This window comes from Barbus barbus (genome assembly GCF_936440315.1).
Source record: "Barbus barbus genome assembly, chromosome: 28".
Classification (NCBI taxonomy): domain Eukaryota; kingdom Metazoa; phylum Chordata; class Actinopteri; order Cypriniformes; family Cyprinidae; genus Barbus; species Barbus barbus.
In genome coordinates this window covers 29713101-29733107 of record NC_136756.1, presented here as the reverse complement: position 1 = coordinate 29733107, position 20007 = coordinate 29713101, and the positions used below count along the sequence as shown (strand labels likewise).

The 20007-nt window shown below is 37.1% G+C and overlaps 2 protein-coding genes across 3 annotated transcripts in view; one reads left to right on the top strand and one right to left on the bottom strand.

Annotated features, from left to right (window-relative positions):
* Positions 1–59: 59 nt before the first annotated feature.
* On the bottom strand, positions 60–6204 carry prxl2c (peroxiredoxin like 2C). Its single transcript, XM_079381866.1, has 6 exons — positions 6023–6204; positions 5152–5220; positions 4960–5013; positions 984–1089; positions 619–753; positions 60–542 (listed from the first exon to the last, which is right to left on the bottom strand). Exons 1-6 carry the CDS (start codon positions 6188–6190, stop codon positions 415–417), a joined length of 660 nt encoding a protein of 219 aa, XP_079237992.1. The 5' UTR covers positions 6191–6204; the 3' UTR covers positions 60–414.
* Positions 6205–7442: 1238 nt separating this feature from the next.
* fbxl17 (F-box and leucine-rich repeat protein 17) overlaps positions 7443–20007 on the top strand; it is a 210893-nt gene continuing 198328 nt past the window's right edge. Inside the window, exons 1-5 of one of the 2 annotated variants that reach the window (XM_079382561.1) lie at positions 7443–7599; positions 9641–10335; positions 11686–11808; positions 13458–13715; positions 15452–15583. In XM_079382561.1, coding sequence (XP_079238687.1) covers positions 9661–10335; positions 11686–11808; positions 13458–13715; positions 15452–15583 — 1188 coding nt within the window. In that variant the 5' untranslated portion in view covers positions 7443–7599; positions 9641–9660. The remainder of the gene's footprint in view (positions 7600–9640; positions 10336–11685; positions 11809–13457; positions 13716–15451; positions 15584–20007) is intronic. The other variant, XM_079382562.1, reaches the window with a different exon arrangement.

Genomic DNA, 20007 nt, shown 5'->3' with positions numbered 1-20007 from the left:
TAATGTAATACGCAGTAATTTGGATTTTGTTTTCCTTTCATAATAAAAAACTTCATTCAAAAACTGCATGTTGTGTTTACTTGTGTATTAATATTTAAATTAGTTTGATGATCTGAAACATTAAAGTGTGACAAACATGCAAAAAAATTTAAAAAAATCAGGAAGGGGGCCAACACTTTTTCACACCACTGTATATATATAATAAATATGCAGTATGTGTAACGTAACACAAATATAATCAAGGGTCCCCAGCAGTGGAATGGCTTGTTCCTATTGAACATAATATATATATAAACAATACTATATACAACAACAATATTGAGCTTATAGAGTTCAACCAAAGACCATCATTGCATTATGACCGCTACAAGCATCGAGTGCAGTTTCATCGTGGCGTAACAGCTCTTTTTTCCTTTAGATATCAATGATTTTGGGCGAATCGCTGAAGTCTAGTGTTGGAAGGCCAGCTAACTGAAGCAACCAGTTGATGGGCATGTGGTCCAGCCGGTTCATGTCAAAATGGGCAAAATCAACCTCTGGACCTGAGAAATAAAACAAAATGTTTAGATCATGTCAAGATATGGAAATAAAAGCAGAATCAGAAAGCGTGTGAGTGACCTGGGCCTACGATCAGAGCTCCGCCTTGCTGCAGCGGATCTCCCTGGAAGTCAAACACAGGGCTGGTCATGGCACGCCACATGCTCCTCAGACTCCCCACGAGTAAACCGGATTTCACATGCGGACTGCTGGAAGCTAAATGCACATTCAATCAAACACAACATTCTTTGGCATTCACATCCAAAAGAAAGCAAGAGAAGTGTATACAATGACAAAAGCAGCTTCTATTTTCATGCAGTCAATTTAAGATGTCTAAAAATATTACTGAATTCTACAACAATCGCACTCTTGCTCCAGAGCAACTATTTTTGGCATTTAACACATAAAAGGACAAAATCAAGCACTACTGCTTCAGTGTTTCTTACGTGTCTCCATGTATGTCTCTCCTCTTCTCATTCCAAGTTTTTTGTAAATTTGTCTCTCCGGATCAACATATATTTCATGAGAATAGCCTGTCAGGGAGCAGAAAGCCTACAACATAAAGAAATCACAGGATACAAGACAATCTTGAGTAGTTTTGTATTATTATAACGTCTCTGGTTACTCGCGTAACCCTTGTTCTCTGAATAGGGAACGAGGCGCTGTGTAAGCTAAGACACTTTGGGAAACGTCCCTGGGCGTGCCGATTGTCTGAAGCCCTTATAGAATCACACCAATTCATTGGCTGATGGTGCAGATGCCATCTTCGACGTTCTTACGTCGTCTCCTTATACTGGCGAACGGGCGATCTGCTCCTCAGGTTTCTCTGCCGAAAAGGCCCCTGTCGGCAGCGTGAGGAGCTTGGCAGCAAACGCAGCGTCTCGTTCCCTATTCAGAGAACAAGGGTTACGCAAGTAACTGAAGAAAAGGGAGGAGGATGGAAAGAGTGAAGTGTGACCACCTGAGAGTGAAACTATGCGGATAAAACCTTAAAGGATTAGTTCACTTTTTAAAAAACTTTTGCGGATAATTTACTCACCCCCATGTCATCCAAGATGTCCATGTCTTTCTTTCTTCAGTCGAAAAGAAATTAAGGTTTTTGATGAAAACAGTTGACTTAGGCGGAAGTACCGAGTCAGTAGGCGCACACGAAATGGGCATTTTAAACGATAAACTGACACAAAGACATTTGAATATGTGTATATGGTCCTCCTTCCGCACATTTGTAAACACTGACTCGGTACTTCCGCCTACCTCAACCGTGACCTTTTCAACGTCATTGCGTATTACGTGACGTCACGAACGCGCATCACAGAACAGAGCAAGGCGAGCATTTGTGCTTATAAAACTTAAACTTTTTTATTTATTTTTGAAATGACCGATCATTTCGCTAGATAAGACCCTTATTCATCGTCTGGTATCGTTTAAAGCCCTTTGAAGCTGCACTGAAACTGTCATTTGGACCTTGAACCGTTTGGATCCCAATGAAGTCCATTTTATGGAGAAATGTTTTCATCAAAAACCTTAATTTCTTTTCGACTGAAGAAAGAAAGACATGGACATCTTGGATGACATGGGGGTGAGTAAATTATCAGCAAAAGTTTTTTTAAAAGTGAACTAATCCTTTAAGTTTTACTAGGCCGTAAGGTCACCTTGACCAGACCCGGGGCGAAGCCCATACACATCTCACTGACAGAGAGAGCTTGCAAGTCCCCAACTCTTTTTAAAGACGTTAGCGCCTACAAAAGAGTAACCTTGAGAGTCAGAATCCGTTCTGGAACTGACTCTAAGGGCTCAAATACCATTAGACCCTCAAGGACGACAGATAAGTCCCAAGAAGGAACTCCAACTCACCTGGTCTCAGATGCCGGACACCATGCATAAACGTAGAGACCATCCGATGTCTCCCCAGGGGAACCTCATCCAGCTCTCTCCGAGCAGCGATGGCCGCAACATAAACCCTTAAGGTGGCAGCAGCTGCGCCTGCCGCAAGTTTCACTTGCAGGAACTCCAGCACTGAACCAATAGGGCAGCTAACTGGGTCCACTGCGTGGGCTAAACACCAAGACTCAATGACCTTCCATTTGGAAGAGTACAGCTTCCTAGTGGAGGGGGCTCTGGCACTAGCGATGGTCTCCTGAACCTCAGCAGGAAGACCAGAAATAAAAACCTGTGGCCCTGGATGGGCCATACCTACAGCTTCCAGATCTCGGGTTGAGGGTGCCAGATCTTGCACTGAAGCTGAGAGAGCAGGTCCCGCCTGATCGGAATCTCCCAAGGGGGCCGATATAGAAGAGGAATCAGCTCCGAGAACCACGTATGGGATGGCCAGAACGGGGCTATAAGTAGCAGACGGACACCGCTCTCCTTCACCCTGCATAGAACTGCCGGAATCAGTCGGCTGCGAGGTTCAAGACTCCCGGGACGTGAACCGCTCTCAAGGAGAGGAACTTGTCCTGAGCCCAAAGGAGGAGACGGCGTGCATGCCTGTTTAGGGTGCGCGACCATGAACCCCCTTGGTGATTTATATGGGATACTACCTCCATGTTGTCCGTCCTGACAATAACATGACACCCCCTGAGAGATGGGAGAAAGTGAATCCGTGCCTGTAGGCTGTGGGAGAGAACCGAACATGTACCCCGTCACGCGAGCCACAGGTGATGAAGGAACAGGTATTAGGGGGAGAACGTCTGATGCGTCTCCCGACTGCCACACTGGAAGAGATTGAAGATGGCCGTTTGCTGCACACCGAAACCTGCTGGGCGGATGTGACAGATTTGAGTGAGGGGAGTGTGTTAGAGGCGGGCAGAAACGTTTGAACGGTCTGGCCCTGCCTCGTGAGGTTTCTCGGAAAACTCTCCTCAACCTGACTCGAGAGTCAGGAGCGTCTCGATGGAGCTGAAGCGGCAGGCCTGTCACCGGTGGGGCAATGGTCGGCCGCGGGTTCCCCAGACCGTGGTCGGAGGGTGATGAGCCGGGGCGCTGCTCCTACTGCTCCTAAGGAGGCGACGTAAGAACGTCGAAGACGGCATCCGCGCCATCAGCCAATGAATTGGCGTCATTCTATAAGGGCTTCAGGCAATCGGCACGCCCAGGGGCGTTTCCCAAAGCGTCTTAACTTACACAGCATTGAGTGAACCTATGAAAGGGAACAATCGTTACTAAAACAATAATTGAAAATGTTCTCAAGGCAAGTGCAAGCGTGTTCAACTTTTGTTCAACTCCCTTTCTTTCTAGTGCTAGATTGGTTTCAGAAAACTGAGTTGGTCTAAAATATAAATTTGTCTCATTTTTTCCCAAGCAATACCCCTTTTACTAAGAGCTCTGGAACAATGCAGATTTCGTGCAGTTGCTCAAACTTCCAGCTGCAATCAAAACTACCTGACACAGTGTTGCATGTTATATTTATCTTGCTCATATGTTTTTCAAACTGGTAAACATTAACAACTATGGAAGCTCATTTTCGCAATTAGATTAAAAAAATTATTAAACAGGTAATTGCAAATTTTTCTCTCACATTATGGACATTTTTCCTCGCAATTCTTAGTTTATATTTCACAGATGATGCAAGCTCAGAATTCTGAAATAAAAAGTCAGAAGCGTAAGATGTAAAATAGGAATTAAGGGGAAAGGGAAGTGGTGTGTGGCCAAGTATGGTGACCCATATTCAGAATTAGTGCTCTGCATTTAACCCATCCAAGTGTACACTCAGTAGTGAACACACACCCGGAGCAGTGGGCAGCCAATGCTGTGGCGCCTGGAGAGCAGTTGGGGGTTCGGTACCTTGCTCAAGGGTCTCACCTCAGTCGTGGTATTGAGGATGGAGAGAGTGTTGGTTATTCACTCCCCCCACCTACAATCCCTGCCGGACCTGAGACTCGAACCCACGACCTTCAGGTTACAAGTCCAACTCTCTATCCATTAGGCCACGACTGCACTATTAAAAGTAGTGATGGCAGAAACAAACCTTTTCGAAGCTTCGAATCAACTGAATCAACATGATTCATTGTTTCGAATCATCCTAACTACAACACAAACTCTGCTCAAACGTGCATAAAGAAAGCTTTTATAAACCCACTGCAAATGTCTTTTTGAAATTATAATGTATTAAGTACAATAAAAAAAATTTTTTTTATACCATATATATTAAATATAAAGAATACGAACCACTGAAATTCTGAAACGTTGTGTGAAAAGTTGATTTTTGATTAATCAAGAAAAAAAAAACTGCAAGATTAAAGAACATTAAGAATTGTGTGAGAGAGAGAAAAACAGTATGAACTGGGAATTAAAAATCTCGAAACCCTTTTTTATTATGTTCATCCCATCATGGAAACAGACTTCCATAAGCAACTGTTTGACTAAATTTTCAAGCCTTTCATATTTTTCAAATTTAACAATATATTAATAAACCCATCCTACCTCTATATGACACCATGATGACTGTCCAATCACTACTAATCTGACATCCGATTCCTACATTTGTGAGAGAAGGAAAAAAGATGTTCCTTTTTTCACATACACTGAACATTATTCTGCCTTTATATTAATATATTCAACCAAATATTACAGACAAAAGAGTTTAACAGCATTTTCCTAACATCCTCATCTCACCTGCAACAATTGCTGAGGTATTTTGCCCAAATCCTCCACATATTCTTTGCATGTGTAGCACAAGAAGTTCTGTAAAATATTTGAGAAAACAATATTATTATCTGGAATAGACATAATATAGCTGTGAAACTGAAGTTTTGTTTGAAGAATATTTCTTGCAATGTACAAGAAGAGCCAAACACTGCAACATAATTAAACCAAAATACAAATAAATTAAAAACCATGAGGCATTAGATATAAAAAAAAGTCACAGAATCTCTTTGTTTAAAAAAAAACCCATTTTGTACTCTAAAGGTCATGAGATAAAATCATGCATGATGATCACAAACTTGGATATGAGAATCAATACACATCACATACAGAAAATAACATGTGTCTGACCCTGCAGCACAAAATCAGTCATGAGTAGCACAGGTATATCTGTAGCAATAGCCAACAATACACTGTATGGATCAAAATTATACATTTCTCTTTTATGACAAAAATCATTAGGATATTAAGATCATGTTCCATAAAGATATTTTGTACATTTCCTACCATAAATATATCAAAACTTAATTTTTGATTAGTAATATGCATTGCTAAGAACTTCATTTGAACAACTTTAAAGGTGATTTTCTCAATATTTAGATTTTTTTGCACCCTCAGATTCCAGATTTTCAAATATTGTCCTATCCTAACAAACCATACATCAATGCAAAGATTATTTATTCAGCTTTATTAAGACTGGTTTGGTGGTCCAGGGTCACATATTACATCACATAATATAAAGAAAAGGCTAATGTTCTGGCAAAAGGTCGTGCAAAGTCAAGCCAGACGTTTTAACTTCAGAAAGCGTCCTCAAACAGTCGATAGAACACGATTCTCTTACCCTCACAAAAATAATGATCGCTTTGTTGTGTTGAAACAAACTGTTGAAGGTTTTCCAGACACCGTGCCGATCAAATATCAGACAGTCATTAAGCTCAGAGATGCAGAGCCCGTGTGAAGCGTGTTTGATCTCCTCGATCTGTCGCGTTATCGGGAGCACAGCAGCCATCGCGCTCACTTTCACAACATGAGCTATTTTAGGAAGCTTACGCCCATTCCTGCGGGATCACGGACAAATACAGCCAATCAGACCATATACAGGCATTTATGACTTTATTCCTGCTCCTTTATTTCCCTTCCAACCATTTTAGCTGCACTTTTTCAATTCACATGAACTTGATTACTTTTTCCACAACGTCTGAGGTGGTAATCATACAGTCTATTACTCCTGGACACTGGTTTCATGATGAAACTGAATCTTTATGTGTTTTATGTGACGTAACGTCTTAAAAGAATCGTATAGCGGTTCATTGGAATGAATGATCCGAACCGACTCACTAAAATAAACGCACAAGAGAAATATATGGAAACTATCCTGCAAAATTATATTAATCCAAAAGCAATAATAACTGTATCTCTTTATTCACTGTGTCCTTTTGAGATGTTTTTTTACTTGTTGTTATTTTTTGTTACCTGGCCAATATATCTGTTTCTATGTATATTTTTGTATTTTTTCCCTTTCTTTTTTTTCTTGTCTGTGTTTAAATGCACTGCTTTTTGCTTTAATGTTCATACAGTTCAATAAACAAAAAAGGAAGAGAAAGCACCATTCAAAACATGTACTTTACTTGTACTTTTTCACAAGTAAAACGGTGAGGTGGTAACAATATTGTGAATAATTAATATTATTAGACCTGTAACAGAAAAAAATAAATAAATCTTTGTTTGAGTGACGTCATAAAATAATTGAATCGTGATTCATTGAAATGAATCATCTGAACCGACTCCTTGAACGTACAAGAAAAAAGGACTATATAAGTAATTCTGACTTGACTTGTAACTAATGGATTCTTCACAAGTACAACTGTGAGGTGATAACAATATTGGGAACAATTAATATTATTCTTCATGCACATTGTATCGCGCTTCATTGGAATGAATCATTCGAACCGACTCGCTAAAATGAATCTTAACTCATAACGGGGTTTTTTATAGTGATTTATAGCTGGAATGATTTGGACAGATTAATAAAAACTCGTTTGCAAAAGTTTGTCTATGTCCAAAACAAAACCGCTTTCAGAATTCTTAAGTGTTGATGGTTAACAAAGTAACTTAAGCGCGAGTAATTTATGCATTCGCGTCGCATCAAGCGTGTTTACAGCCGTATTTAAAAAGTTCCCTTTAAATCACAAATGATTGGCCATCGTGTCATAACAGACAGGTAATCTGGCCAATGAACGCCCGCTCTCATCTCGAACCGTGGGCGGGATTTCCTCTGTTATTTGAAATCCGGAAGTGTTTTGAAACATTGTAGCAGGTTGACACAGCGAGCGCGAGTTTGCGGCGCGTTCGCTTCTGTTTGTGTTCCGCGTGGATTATGAGAGCTCGGGAAGGAGGTGCTGAGGGCCGCGTGAGCTGGTGAGGATTGGCAGGTTTTATTATGACTGATGTTCGCTGTTGCTTCTTTCCTCATGAGGGAGTTTAATGGCGTCCTTCGCCACTATCACTCAATGAAACACAACAACACTCAGCGACGAGCGGTCAGTGTGTGTAAACAGTGACAGCAGTGTTTGAGAATGTTTCTAGGGTTGCTGCTGAGAGATAACAGCAGCACAGAGCTTCACTCACACATTATACATCATATTTCAGACATATAACGCAGCCTGGCTGTTCTAAATACTCATTAGCAATGCAAAAAGTACTGTGGTGATACCATGGTACGAATGGATTACATGTTTATGGTATTTATATGGTTGCATTTGTTAACTTAGATGGACATTCAGTATTGATCTTCCTATGCCTCATGCTGGTGCAGTTTATTCAATAATTGATAAGACTGTTTCCTTGTTGTTGGCACTGGATCAAGTGTCTAGTTTAACATCTGAAGAGTGTGTTTATAATTTTTGGTCTGTCAGAATGATTTTGAGACCCCTGGAGTAACTAAACCACAATGCAACAGCCATAAATATAGGCTACTTTGATATGGTTTTGTGAAGATGCAACTGGGTCAATATCTCATTTTTAGTGCGTATTCACTGTTCAGAGCAAAAGGCGATTCTTCAGTCTGTTTCCTGCAGTAAGTGTTACTTATTTAGGAGCAATAATGAAGCTTCTATCAGCTGACGGGTCTGCAGATATCTTCTCATTTCTTTTATCTCTCTCTCTTTTTTTTTTTTTTCAAAACAATAACAACAACACAAAAAATAAACCAAAACAAATCAAATGCTATCAGCACTACCTACATATAATATGAATACTTACATGACATAGTAATACCCTAGATATATCTTCTGTCATCAGACGGATCTGCAAAAATAATGACTGTTCTCAAACATGTTTCCCAAACACGCCTCCTGCTGCCATTGGCTGCTCAAATATATAGCCCCGCCCCAAACTCACTCCACTGGATGATTAAGTCAGAAGTTGACATGTTGTGCTGATCAATGTTTTAAATGTTACATTCTATGAACACTTATAGTGATTCTGAACATTAAACGTTATAGGAAAGTTTTTAAATATTGTACACATTTTTCCCTCGCTTTAATAATTTGTTGTTTTAGTAAACTGTGGCCACGTTGTACTAATTTCTTCCCTCTTTTAGTAAATCATGGCCATGTTGTACTTTTAATAAATTGCAGTGACAGTGTACGAATTCCTTCCTTCATTTTTAGTAAATTTAGGTTGTGTTGTACTAATTAATTCCCTCGTTTGTACTAATTTGTTCCCTCATTTTAATAAATTGAGGCCACATCATACTAATTTGTTCCCTTGTTTTAGTAAATCATGGCTATGTTTTAAATAAATAAAATTATTACAACCTAGCCACGAATTACTATAACGAGACAGCAAATTAAAAAAGTTGTTGGAACAAATTCTACGATAAATATATTTGACCCTGGAGCACAAAACCAGTCATAAGGGTCAAATTTTTTAAAATTGAGATTTATACAACATCTGAAAGCTGAATAAATGATCTTTCCATTGATGTATGGTTTGTTATGATAGGATAATATTTGTCTGAGATACAACTATTTGAAAATCTGGAATCTGAGGGAGCAAAAAAATCTAAATATTGAGAAAATCTCCTTTAAAGTTGTTCAAATGAAGTTCTTAGCAATGCATATTACTAATCAAAAATGAAGTTTTGATATGTTTACGGTAGAAAGTTTACAAAATATCTTCATGGAACATGATCTTAATATCCTAATGATTTTTGTCATAAAAGAGAAATGTATAATTTTGACCCATACAATGTATTGTTGGTTATTGCTACAAATATACCTGTGCTACTCATGACTGCTTTTGTGCTGCAGGGTCACTTATTTTTGTCTGCATGTCATGTTGCACTATTAGCAGATCTTTTACTTTTCAAGCAAAAATGAAGTGAAAACTTGTAAACAAACATGTAAGTGGCTTTTACTGCTTGTAATTTTTCCTCTGTTGCTCTCTCGTTCCCCAGAGTCACCGTGAATCATCTATATGGGCCATTTTCTCTCAAAAAATGGTTACGGCCTGAAGAAGAAGTCACGGAAGCTGCGCAAGAAGAAGAAGAGGAGGAACTGCTTCCTTCAAGGTCCCTGTATGCTGTGCTTCATCGTGCACAGCAGCAGCGGGAGCGTTGAGGACGATTGGCCCTTTGAGAGCGCGGCAGTGTCCAAACTCGCCGAGCGCTACGTTTCGCTGAACTCGCCCGAGGAGTGCGCCAGGTTCCTCCTCTCTCCGGGAGAGCTGGCCGTTTGGGAGGGCCAGGGTCGGAGTCTGCTCTCCAAGCTGATCGGGCCCCCGGCGCTGTTCTGTGCCGTCAACCCTGACTATTCTGAAATGGTGTGCAAGCGTAAATGTGCTGAGCTGCAGCGGTGTACTCCCCGCAAGCAGCCTCGCTGTGCCTTCCAGGAGGCCATGGAGAACGGAGAGGAGCGAGGAGACAGCCGGTGCCTCCTCCCTTCGCTGCCTTCATCCTCCTCCTCTTCTTCCTCTCCTTTGGAGGAGGATGGCTCTGGCGTGGGGCGGCATACAGATGCAGGCAGCGCCTCGACTTCTTCCTCCTCCTGCTGCTGTCAGCCGCCTCAAAACGAGAGTTCGGAGGAGACGAGGAGCGCTGAAAATACAGACACATCCCACATTAACCAGCTGCCCTCGTCTATACTGCTCAAGGTCTGTTTAACGGAGTACTCGAATGAAAATGTGACCCTGGACCATAAACCAGTCTCAAGTGTCAATTTTTCAAAATTGAGATTTATACATCATCTGAAAGCATCATCAAGGTTTCCATTGATGTATGGTTTGTTAGGATCAGACAATATTTGTCTGAGATACAACTATTTCAAAATCTGGAATCTGAGGGTGCAAACAAATCTAAGAGTATTTCACAAAGTGTTTAGCACTAAAACTAGCTCCTAAATCTGTGAAAGGTCAGGAGCAGTGAAGAGGAGTCCGAAGTCACAAACCATCCTAAAATAGCTGTTTCTGGAAATCTGCCTCGGAACGTAAACAGTTTAGAAATATTTGACGATAATGAGCTTTTAAAAAGATATCTCCTTTGGTTTTGGAGGTTATCTCAACTCTAAATGTTCCTTTGATTATATCCTTGTTTTCATTAATCAGCTGGACAAGAAGTAACAGATGTTCTTGAGTCCAGTTTGCTTTTCTGTTACGTTTGCATGTCTTACTATCAGCCGTGATTATTCTACTCTGTTCATTAAAAGGCTGTTTATATGCATATTCACTAATTGTTTATGAGAAGCATACAGGCTGACAATTAGCTGAACATATACTTGTTTAATTAATGACAGCCTGCATTTTAAAATCTTTACTTGAATGTGGCAACATAATATCATGCTCTATGAATAAATCTCTGACAGAGACTATCAGCCAATCACTGTGTGCATAGTTAATAAGCTTGATGACATCATCCATAGTAACGAGGTAAACCCCGCCCCCTTACTCTGAGTTTAAGACTTCTCTCTATTCCTCAGTACAAGTTTGTCTCAGCAGCTTTGTGAATAGTTTTAAGAGAAAACTTTTACTGCTATTTAGGAGAACTCTTAGTGGTGAGATCAAATGTTACAACAAAATCAAACAAGAATTTTGAACCTGACTTTATTTGATTTATTCTGGAAATGTGTGCAAATGTTTAATAAGGTAATGCACGTTTTGCATATTTAATCATATCACTTCATAAAACTTGTAATACATACAATGTTTGCAATTCTTAACGTAATCAATCAGCTGGGGAAGTATGGTGGTATTAATTAGTTATGCGTTTTGCTTAAACCAATGGTTTGAACATCATTGGATATCAACTGGTGACCAACACAATAACAAAACTGTTTATTGTACAAAAGTAATCAGCAGCATGCTGTTGACGAATCAAACCTGCAGCTTAAGTACTGAGATTCAATATTGTTTAATTAAAATGACACTCTAATTTCCGTACAGATCTTGATTCATTCATGTGTTTGCAGTGATGGACAGTTGATGACCCCGTGTGTAATGTGTTCTCAGGTGTTTTCTCACCTGTCGGTGAAGGAGCGATGTCTGGGTGCGTCTCTGGTCTGTAAGTACTGGCGCGATCTCTGCTTAGACTTTCAGTTCTGGAAACAGATCGATCTCAGCGGCCTCCAGCAGGTTTGTGCTTATCCTTATTTATCTAGAAAACTGCTTTAGTTGTAGAATTATTTGTGTGCATAACTATTAGGGCTGCAAGATCAAGATAATCAAAAGAAAAGCAAAGTAGTATACCAACCATGTTCCCAAACTGGTAATTAATTTTATTTTTAATCTTATCAATTTATCAAAAAAAAAAAAGTTTGTCAAAATAAAAGTTCAGTGGTTTAATATTTGAAAAGGAAATATTAGAACGGTAATTTTACAGTTGTAATGTAAAATAAAATTATTATTACTATTATATTTCTTAAATAGTTTGTGTTTTACACTGAAAAATGACAATAGTAATTTTTCTTTGTTTATTTAGATATTATTATATTATAAGAAATAATTATAATTTTGGCCAAATTGTGCCGGCCTACAAACAAGTATAGCAAACCTGGATTTAAAAACAAATTGCATTTTAAATCACAATGAAATGTTTTATCAGTAAAATCACAATTGTTTTTTCCCCCCAATCATGTGGCCCTAATAACTATTTAGCAAATTGTGCATTTTTTTTTTTATGAACTATAGCTGAAAGCTTTGTTGCATTTTAATGCATCCGTATAATGGCAGCAATAAAAAAAAAAACAGTTTTAAGTTATTGTTTGCTAAAACGAATAAAATAATTTTCATATTTTAATTAAAGCTGTAATAAAATATAAATATTAGCTAAAAAGAAAATGACTAATGTTGCCTTGGCAGCTAACTGATATTTAAGTGCTAAAAGTAGTATTAAAATAGCTAAAACTGAAATAAAAACTAAAGCTGAAAGAAATGCATAAAAATGACAAAAGCAAAAATCACTAAACATCACAATCACAAACCAAAATGACTAAAATGTGAACTAAAATTAAAATGAGAAATTAAAAGCAATTTAAAAAAAAAAAAGTCTTAACCCATTTAATCCCAAATGTTTTCTCAGACATGAAAATATCAAAATGATGTGTCATTAGTAACCCCTTGAAATAATCAATAATAATATTTTTTTTAATTAATGGAAGTGTGTTTTATTGTGACCGGTGGGATAATATACTGAAATTAAATTATTTCTGCAGTCATCAAAATTCTTATATATCTCAGCCCAGTTATTAACCATTTTAAACTGTTTCATCACATTCTATGATTACTGTTACACAAAAACCTTATACAACTCTGAATAGGTATACTAAAATACAAAAACAATAGTTATTATCCCACCGGTCACTGTTGTTGCCATCAACATGTTTACTTGCTCTATGTCCACACTCAACAAAACGAAATAATTGTGAATTCATATATTAATACTAGACACCTTAAAGATAATGTGTACCAAAAATCTTTGTCATATCTTTATGTTAACATGCTTTACGAGCCTATTGTTTTGGAGCTTTGATGCAGACATCATCCTCTCATGGTACAAACAGGAAGTAAACTGCTCTGGTCATGTGACAATCTGCACTAATCATGTGAAATTGAGAGAGACCCTTTATTTTTTCCATATTTGCAGAAAATGCACTAAAAACACCAGTCAGTAACATTTTTAGAGCTTTATAAATGAAAACCTTCTTTACGGTCACTTCTGTGACCAGTGGGATTAAATAGTATATAATATTAAAGCGATTGATCTGTTGTCTGTGTGAGCGCAGGTTAAAGACGATCTCCTGGTGAAGATCGCGTCCCGGAGGCAGAACGTCACTGAGATCAACATCTCCGACTGCCGTAACGTTCAGGATCACGGCGTTTGCTCTCTGGCGTCCAACTGTCCCGGTCTGATCAAATACACGGCGTACCGCTGTAAGCAGCTCAGCGATGTGTCTCTGTGCACCGTGGCCGGCCACTGCCCGCTCCTGCAGAAACTTCACGTCGGCAATCAGGACAAACTCACTGACCACGCTCTCAAACTGGTGAGCTGACCTTCACAGACCGCTCCAAACTCACTCGAAGGATGCATGTGATGAATATGAGTCATTATCAGTGTTTCCATCCACGTATGTTAATGCAAATTTATGTGGGACATTGCGATTAAAAACACTAGATGGGGAAGTGGGGAAGTCTTGTGGGGAAGTCGTGGCCTAATGGTTAGAGAGTCGGACTCGTAATCGAAAGGTTGCGAGTTCGAGTCCCCGGCCGGCAGGAATTGTAGGTGGGGGGAGGGAATGTCCAGCGCTCTCTCCATCCTCAATACCACGACTGAGGTGCCCTTGAGCAAGGCACCGAACCCCCAGCATGGCTGCCCACTGCTCCGTGTGTGTGTTCACGGTGTGTGTGTGTGTGTGTGTGTGTGTGTGCATTTATTCACTACTCACTGCTGTGTGTGTGCACTTGGATGGGTTAAACGCAGAGCACCAATTTCGAGTATGGGTCACCATACTTGACAATACGTCACGACTTTACTTTACTTTACTTTACTTTAGATGGAAACCCAAGATGCAAATTAAATCTTAAAATGGGAAAAAAGAGTTGCATGCTTCAATGGTTGCAGCAACTTTTAATTATTTTATTATATTATATTATGATGCTTTTTCCTAGGAAGGGAAGATTTTGTTCTCCTGAACACATCTGCGAATAAAGCACTGCTTCCATCCATGTTTTATGCGACATTTCAGGTTTTTTGCTTTATGACCAAATATCATATCATGGCATGTGTAATTTAATTCAATATCATAACTATAAAATAAAAAAATATACGTGTAATTTAATTCAATATCATAACTGTAAAATAAAAAAATATTAAAATTATTAATTTAAATAATTAAAAAATATACTTCATTATTAATTCTATTTAGAATAGAACTAAATAGAATTTAAACAGATTTAAAAAATTGTAATATTTAAAATTAAAATAAACATAATTAAAAAAATTTAACATATTTAGAAAATATGGCCTAATGGAAAATGGAAAAAATTAAAATAAAAATGCAATTTTAAAAATAAACTATTTTACAAATATTAAAAATAAAAACAAAACACTAAAAATAAATATTTTATTTGTTTACCCGCATGTAATTATTATCTGACCAGGGTTCATACGGGTGCTGGAAATTCTTGAAAATGCTTGCATTTCCATATATTCAAGGCTTGAAAAGTGCTTGAGTTTTTGCTAAAGTGCTTGAAACTGCTTGAAATTGTAATTGCATGGCTTTCATAATAATTCACTCTCTAACTAAACAGTGTGTGTTTTAGATAATATAAGATAACATAGTTAGGATGCTTGCGCTTTATATAGCTTGGATGTAATTACACAATACTTACAATAGAATACAGAATAATCTGTTAAATTGTTTATTATATTATATAATTAGTAAATAATATTGCATAATGCATATTAAAAAAAAAAAAATTGAGCAAAACTGCAGATCTGCATATGCAGCATCTGATTTAATGTGGAGAAGAATGTGTGTTTATGCTAATATGTACTGTTAGTTGCATGAAAATGCACCGTAAAAATGCTTGAATTTGACTTTGGCAAAGGTGTAAGAGAACCATCAACATGCCAATGTGTTGCTAAGTTATTAAAATGTTAGTCTTATTTGATCTATTATAATATTTTATCTAGTACTGTAGCTCAAAGGGGCTGACAAAATAACTTTGTGAATCTCCTCTGTACTGAACTGAATGCATGTTTGTGTGTTTTGAGCAGTTGGGCGAACACTGCAAAGAGCTGAAGGATGTGCATTTTGGCCAGTGCTACAGCATCAGTGACGAGGGTCTGGTGGCGCTGGCGCAGGGATGCAACAAACTACAGAGGATCTACATGCAGGAGAACAAACTGGTACGTGCATCCACCCTCACATTAAGCGTAGGGGTGTGCAATATTGACACAACATGATATTTTCTGGGAGTTTATCCACAACGATAATTAGATCATATTTTGCTGAGTGTGTTATTGTGCTGGTATCTTAAACTGACTCCTGCAGTTTTTGATTCTTTATAATCACATTTGTAATCATGGTCAGTTTTGGAGAAAAAACAGCTCTCTTCATTTGAAATTGATTAACTATATGAAGTGGTATAAATATACACATTTTCTAAGCTCATCTGAACTTTTAAAGCAGACTGTGTAGCACTTTACAGCACTTTGCTCATCTGCTGTGAGCATCACTCATGTGTTTATACATAATCTGTGTTTTTTTTGTGAGTTTTATGTATTATTTATGTGCAAGGCATATTATTTGTTGCATATCTGTCAATTGATATATAGGTTTTTGTCCATGAATTACTAAGAAGTGCATCTGGTTGGTGAATCACGCTTAAAATACCCATACACAAATGTAATATATGTACATATTTGAAGTAAAAACATATGAATCCTTTTAGAAATTGGAATGATTTCATATATCAACATACATGTTGCCCATAGAAATGCTTGTGTATGTATGTGCAACACATTTTTGGACGTATATGTCATGTAAATATGCAGTATATATAATGTCAGTACATGCTGATATTATAGAAGTAAATATTTTAAATGATTATTACAAAAAACATATATAGAGGTGACGCCACGTGAAACGGAAATGCTTCAGAGAAGTATTTGTACGTTTATTCGTTAATTTGTTAAAAAAATAAACATAAATATGTAAATAAGTAAATAAAAAAAAATAAAAAATACACATAACAATAACAAATTAAAAATGTGTAAAAAAATAAATATGCATGAACACAGATTTTTTTGTATACATGTATATGTTGTTTTAATAAAGTTGCATTGCATATATAAATAAAATATATATATATTGTTGACATGGTTGCTGCATGTAATCAGCATTTTGATATTAATAACATATGCACATATATAAAATTCCCATGGTAACATTTGCACACCTTATAAATTTATGGCCTTACAAGTAACATATAAGGCAATGCCACTCAATATAGGGCTCTATATTGTATGTCATATATTACATTTCCAGATGAGTAAGTTTATTTTAGAAATGTGCATTTTCTTTGGTCCCGTGCTGAAATGGTCAGAGGATCCAGACAGAAGTAGTGAGTTTTGTGGGGGTTTTTGCTGGACAAAACAAAAGCAGAGGTGTTTGGGTTTTTATTACACAACTCTTTTCTCTTTCTCTGTCATTCTCTTGTCTCGTTGAGTGATTGAGTACATCTCTAGCTCTTTTGCATAATTTTTTGATCAATATATTGCATGCATAAATCTGGTTTTTAAGAAAGCCTTTTGTTTTTGTTGAGAAGTGTTGGCGAATGTCTGTCTAGAGCCACTGGAGGTCAGTGTTGTTCTTCTAAAGAGAAAATATTGTGTGGTTTTGTGAGAAGTGCTTTAAAACAGACCTTTGGACGTTAATTGTAACAAAATGCAAGCTGGTGTGTGCTTGATGTGCGTTAGACCGTGATCATAACTGTGAGTTTTGCTGTCAGATGAGCAGCAGATTGAGATTCAAAGAGTTTCTCCTCTGTATGTGTGTTTTTGAGTTACTTCAAGAACAAAAGGACTCCAAATACTTAATAATAGTTTCTCTAGCTGTGGATCAGATTTCTCAGCAGGCTTTTCCAGATGTGTGATTATTAGTGAGGAACTGATGGCGTTTTTGAGTGCTCGACCTGTTTTACTTTGAGATCTGATGTACTTCTGAGTGAAACTAGTTATTCAGTAAGGGTGTATTCACACCTGTCTTGTTTGGTTTGATTGAATCGAACTCCAGTTTGCTTCCCTCTTGGTGTGGATCTTTTGGGCCGTGCCAAACAAACAAAAAAAATTTACATTGTATTTGGTCCGGACCAAAGCAAGTGAACTAGCGGACTCTCCTGGTGTGAATATACCCTAAGGAAAAAAAGGTTTTGTGTATTAGTGATTGATTGAGTTGTGAAAGCTGGCCGTTTAAAATGGAGCCAGACATGATGTGATTTTGCAAAAATAATACTTTATTTGTTCATTGGTTGTTAACTTTTAACTTATACCCTGCATTATTAGGCCTAGGTGACGTCAGGAGAAACAGAAAGAGTATTTGTGTTCATTTCTAAATAAAACGTAAAAAAAAATTTTTTTAAAAATTAAAATAAAATAAATGTGTAGAAAAAAACCACGTTAAAAATAAAACAAAAATATGTACAAAAAAATAAATAAAAATGCAAAAAAAAATTAAATATGTAAATGTAAAAAATTAAAATAAGTAAAAATAATAAAATTGTTACATAAAAAATGTTAAAATGTAAAAAAAAAAAAAAAAAACATAATACAATATACAGATAAAAAAAAAAAAACTGTGTAAATAAAATCAATGTAAAGTTGGCAGATTTAGCCAGTGTGTAATTTTCATTTGTAGTCCCAGGGCAAAAAAAAAAAAAAAAAGATAAATAAAGTAATTAAATTAAATGCATAAAAATAAAATAAATAAATAAACACTACATACATTTTTTTTAACACAATATCCCTATAAATGTCCACAATTTTTGATTTGATGACAACCACATTTCTTTTTCTTTCTTTTAAAGAGTAGAAGAGTAATAGAAGAGTATAATATAATAAAATATATATAATATATATGTTGGTTTTGAAGTTGTTGTGTGTGTTCAGATTGGCCTTATTTGATCCCGTCTTTAACAGCACTTTTGGGACCGAATGATGTAAATTATTCAAGTGGGAGAAACGGAGACCTTCTTCACAGCAGAATGAAGTGAAAATCCAGGTTAATAGACTTTAAATCGTTTAACCAATGACTGAAGTTCTAAACCAAACATCTATTAAACTACAAGAGCGTGACTTGGATGAAATATGAAGTACGATGCATGCACGAGTCTTCACGTGTCTCTTTATATCAGACAGTCGTGATGTTTCCTCGCTATAACGTCGTTCTCGGAGCCGAACCGGATCGTCAGTGACTCTGTCTTTCCTTCCCCTCGAGAGCGAGATACGGCTCCGCTCCGTCTACTCGTGACATCTGAGTCCTCTCTCTCCTGACGGCTCCAATGCTTTTGGTGACAGATCGCACAATTGTGGCCCTCATTTACAATAAAGGGCCCGAGTCCGGCCCCGCTGCTAATGGAGTAAAACGATCCCGCGTCTGTCTCTCCCAATCAATGATGAATAGGGCTGATCCGCAGATGGGCCGCTCGTCTTCGCACAGATAATTGAATAATTAAAAAGCTGGAAGTCGTTTCTGTGCGGTCGGAGCTTCTCCTTCTTTAAACACTGAACTCTTCTGGAAATGTTTAGGATTGAGTCTCTTTACTCACCCTTGTGTCACAAACACATATCGTATTTTTACCTTTTGTGTTGATGCAAGGTTCATATTTGCGTGAACGGTTTCTTTAAGATGCTTATGTTCCAGAAAGATGTCAAACAATTGCATCCTGTATTTGTGTCCTTTTAAGCATAAAGTTTTCTAATATAATCTTTGGAATCAAGTCTTAACATTCACACACTTTCTTGAGAAGCAGATTTGTCTTGTTTCAAAGATGTTGAATGTTTCAAATGCATATCATATTCTGGATTTACATTCCTTTTTTCACCTCTTTTAATCTGTATTTGTCAGAATTTATGCTTAAAAGAAGATGCAATCAATAATAAATGATTTAAAAATATTAATTTATAGGTGAACTGTTACTTTAAGACGCTTTTATGCTCCCTTCCAGAAACATGTCGAACAAATGTTTTGTATTTGTGTCTTTAAGCATAAACATCACTAAATTTGATAATGCTGTAAATGATAAACAATTTAAAATATACAGTTTTATAATACATTCTCTAAAAGCAAGTCTAAACAAACAAAAATGTTTCTTAATAAAGACTATATTGTCTTAAATAGATAATGAATCTCATGTCAGCATGAATCCATACACAATTTATTAAGGTTTATGCATAAAACGAGACACAAATACAAGGATAGAAATGCATTAAAGATGTTTTTATTCAACTTGTTCTGGAACTTGAGCGTAATAGCGTCTTAAACATTTAACCTACATGTTTAAAACAAGATGCACTTATTTAAGAAGCAGATTTATATATTGAAATTTATTATAATGATCAAGCATAGTTGTCGAGTAAAAAATAAATATGGAAATTAAATACAATTTTTTTTTTGGGGGGGGGGGGTTATTTAGCAAGGACACATTAAATTGACAGCATAAAACTAACATGCTTAAATCATTGCTCAAGTAAGTGCATCTTGATTTAAAGCTGTTGAAGCTCATGATACTTCAAAACCCATTTCATATTCAAGTCAGGATCTTTACTTGTGT